Here is a 2246-nt window from a genome sequence, read left to right as displayed (position 1 = left end):
TGTTAATAATGTTCCATATTAAATAAAAAACGGTTTATGAGATTTTCAAATTTTTGCATTCTGTTTGAACGAACATTTTACACAAAATCTCTCAACATTTTCAGAATTCAGATTGTTAAAAACAGAACCACAACACGCAGTTGTGGTCACAGCTAACCATAAAGTTAGGCTTCAAAAATTCATAATCCGCYACTGAAAATATTACAGAGCCTGCAAGGAAACAAGGAGGGTTCCCTYGCAAAATCATTTACTACTGATGTGCTTGCCTGTTTATTTCACATCCTCCCCATTACACCGGTGTTAGCCTACTACTTTAATTCAGTTTTGGAATGAACATATCACAGCCACGCATGAAATTATATGTAATACGCAGATATTTTAACTCTATGTAGCCACGCAATACCACTGTCATTTTCCCCACCGGTTTTGGTAATCGGATATTTCAAAATCAAAGTCGCATTCAACACAGTTACTAAAAAAGATGAAACTTTTGCGTGGGAACACAAAAGAAAAAAAAAATCCTCCCGTGTTCACTTGCAGGCTCTGTAAATTATTGTCTTTTTTTATTGAAGCAATAGATAAAAATTAGCAGAAGCTAACATTAACAGCTAATTGCTAAGAGGACTGTCAGTCAGTCAGGAACTGACATAAACTTATTAATGTTAGCGTGTTGTTAGTTACTGTAGCTGTCAGCGCACTTAAAGTTGGCAATTGGTAATTTAGTGGAAGCTAATTGGTGTGCTAACAGTTTTCAATATTAGTAATTATCTGTTAAATGGAAAAAAAAAGTTTGGCTAGCTGATTAGCAGAACCATGTCCACCGCTGACAAGATGGACATGACTCATGGTTAAATTTCTTTAAAAATAAAAAACCTTCATCACCCACCACTTTAATCCTTATAGGTGACAAGTCCTGCTTTGCTTTGGGAGTTTCTTCCTGCAGACAGGTCTCCTGTCAAAAAAGAAAAGAGGAATGTTTAACATTTTTAGAATGTAAATACTGTCTCTCATATTCCCCTCAGCTCCACCCCCATCAGTTTGGTCAATCCATGGTTTGTTCTTTGTCTGTTCCTCTTCAAAAYAAAACAAGAAAAGACAAATAATCCAGTGAATCTGTGTTCTTTTTGGTAAATTCCTTTTAAAAAGAGATATTGTAAAAGGAAAACTGGACAGTTGTTCATTTTTTAAATTTTTATATTCCAAAAACAAAAAAAGTGGTCCGTTTTTAAATTTTTTTTCTCAAACTGGATGTTTAAAGACCCCCACATCGGGCGTACTTCGCTCTGCGGACTTGAGGCAGACTCATTGTGAACTCGAAGCGTCCGTCCGCTGGACTGGTCCATGCAGAGATCAATTTTTTCACTGCGGTGTCGCACAATAAACTTCCTGGCGGATACTGTTTTGGATGTGACACCAAGCTGATAAAGTTGAGAATCTGTGTCATTTGTGGACGAAATGAAGTCAAATTTTGAAGAGCGTCTCACTGAGATTAGAAAACTTTATGCTGCGTCAATGAAGGAATATAAGGACTTTCAGTGAGCAACAAATTCATGGGAGGAAATAGCTCAGATCTTGGGAAAGGTTCTTTTTTTTCTTTTGTTGTTTTAAAGTTAAACTGTCAGGCGGTCAGTACGCTCGAGTATGAAGTGTCTCATACCATTATTCAAGCCCCCCTCCCAACGAGACGGCCCGCCCCTCCAAGAATTTCACGGCATATAGTCATTTTTATTTAAATAAGGCCAGATCAAGTCAAGAGATATTTTTTGCGCCCCTCCATATCCACCTCCCGCCAAACTTGGGGAAAAAGACGGCGCAGAGCGAGGCTGAGCAATGTGTGTGGTCCTCACAAAGATAGAAAGACGTGTATGTGTGTGTGATTAGACGCACGATGAAAACTCTGTTTTTTTAACCACGTAGCACCGATGCGACAGCTTTGCAAGCTACTTATTTTTTCTTTAAAATAAAATGCGACAGGTGAAGCCACAGCATGGTTACCTTATCAGTAATTTAGAATCACCAACACAGACCAGGCATGCGACCAGGTTCCCACGAGTCCGTTCATCTTCTATAAATAGTGCTGATCAGCAGCACAGCTGTAATGTCCCTCAACTTTGAAAAAAGTAACCAGAGTAGTTTGTAAACTCAAATCCAGACAGAATCAGCTGCTGTACATCGAGCTGAGCTCCTCTCCTCTGTCACACACACACACACACACACACACACACACACACACACACACACACACA

General features: G+C 39.0%; 1 protein-coding gene across 3 annotated transcripts in view; it reads right to left on the bottom strand.

Moving 5' to 3' along the window:
* drd3 (dopamine receptor D3) overlaps nucleotides 1-2246 on the bottom strand; it is a 41606-nt gene that overhangs the window by 8727 nt on the left and 30633 nt on the right. For all 3 annotated transcript variants that reach the window (XM_014002219.1, XM_014002217.1, XM_014002218.1), the window contains exon 6: nucleotides 887-952. In XM_014002219.1, coding sequence (XP_013857673.1) covers nucleotides 887-952 — 66 coding nt within the window. The remainder of the gene's footprint in view (nucleotides 1-886; nucleotides 953-2246) is intronic.

The sequence above is a fragment of the Austrofundulus limnaeus genome, unplaced genomic scaffold (assembly GCF_001266775.1).
Source record: "Austrofundulus limnaeus strain Quisiro unplaced genomic scaffold, Austrofundulus_limnaeus-1.0 Scaffold12, whole genome shotgun sequence".
Taxonomy (NCBI): Eukaryota; Metazoa; Chordata; class Actinopteri; order Cyprinodontiformes; family Rivulidae; genus Austrofundulus; species Austrofundulus limnaeus.
Note: the sequence above shows the minus strand (reverse complement) of the source record. Positions and strands in the feature narration are given on the sequence as shown.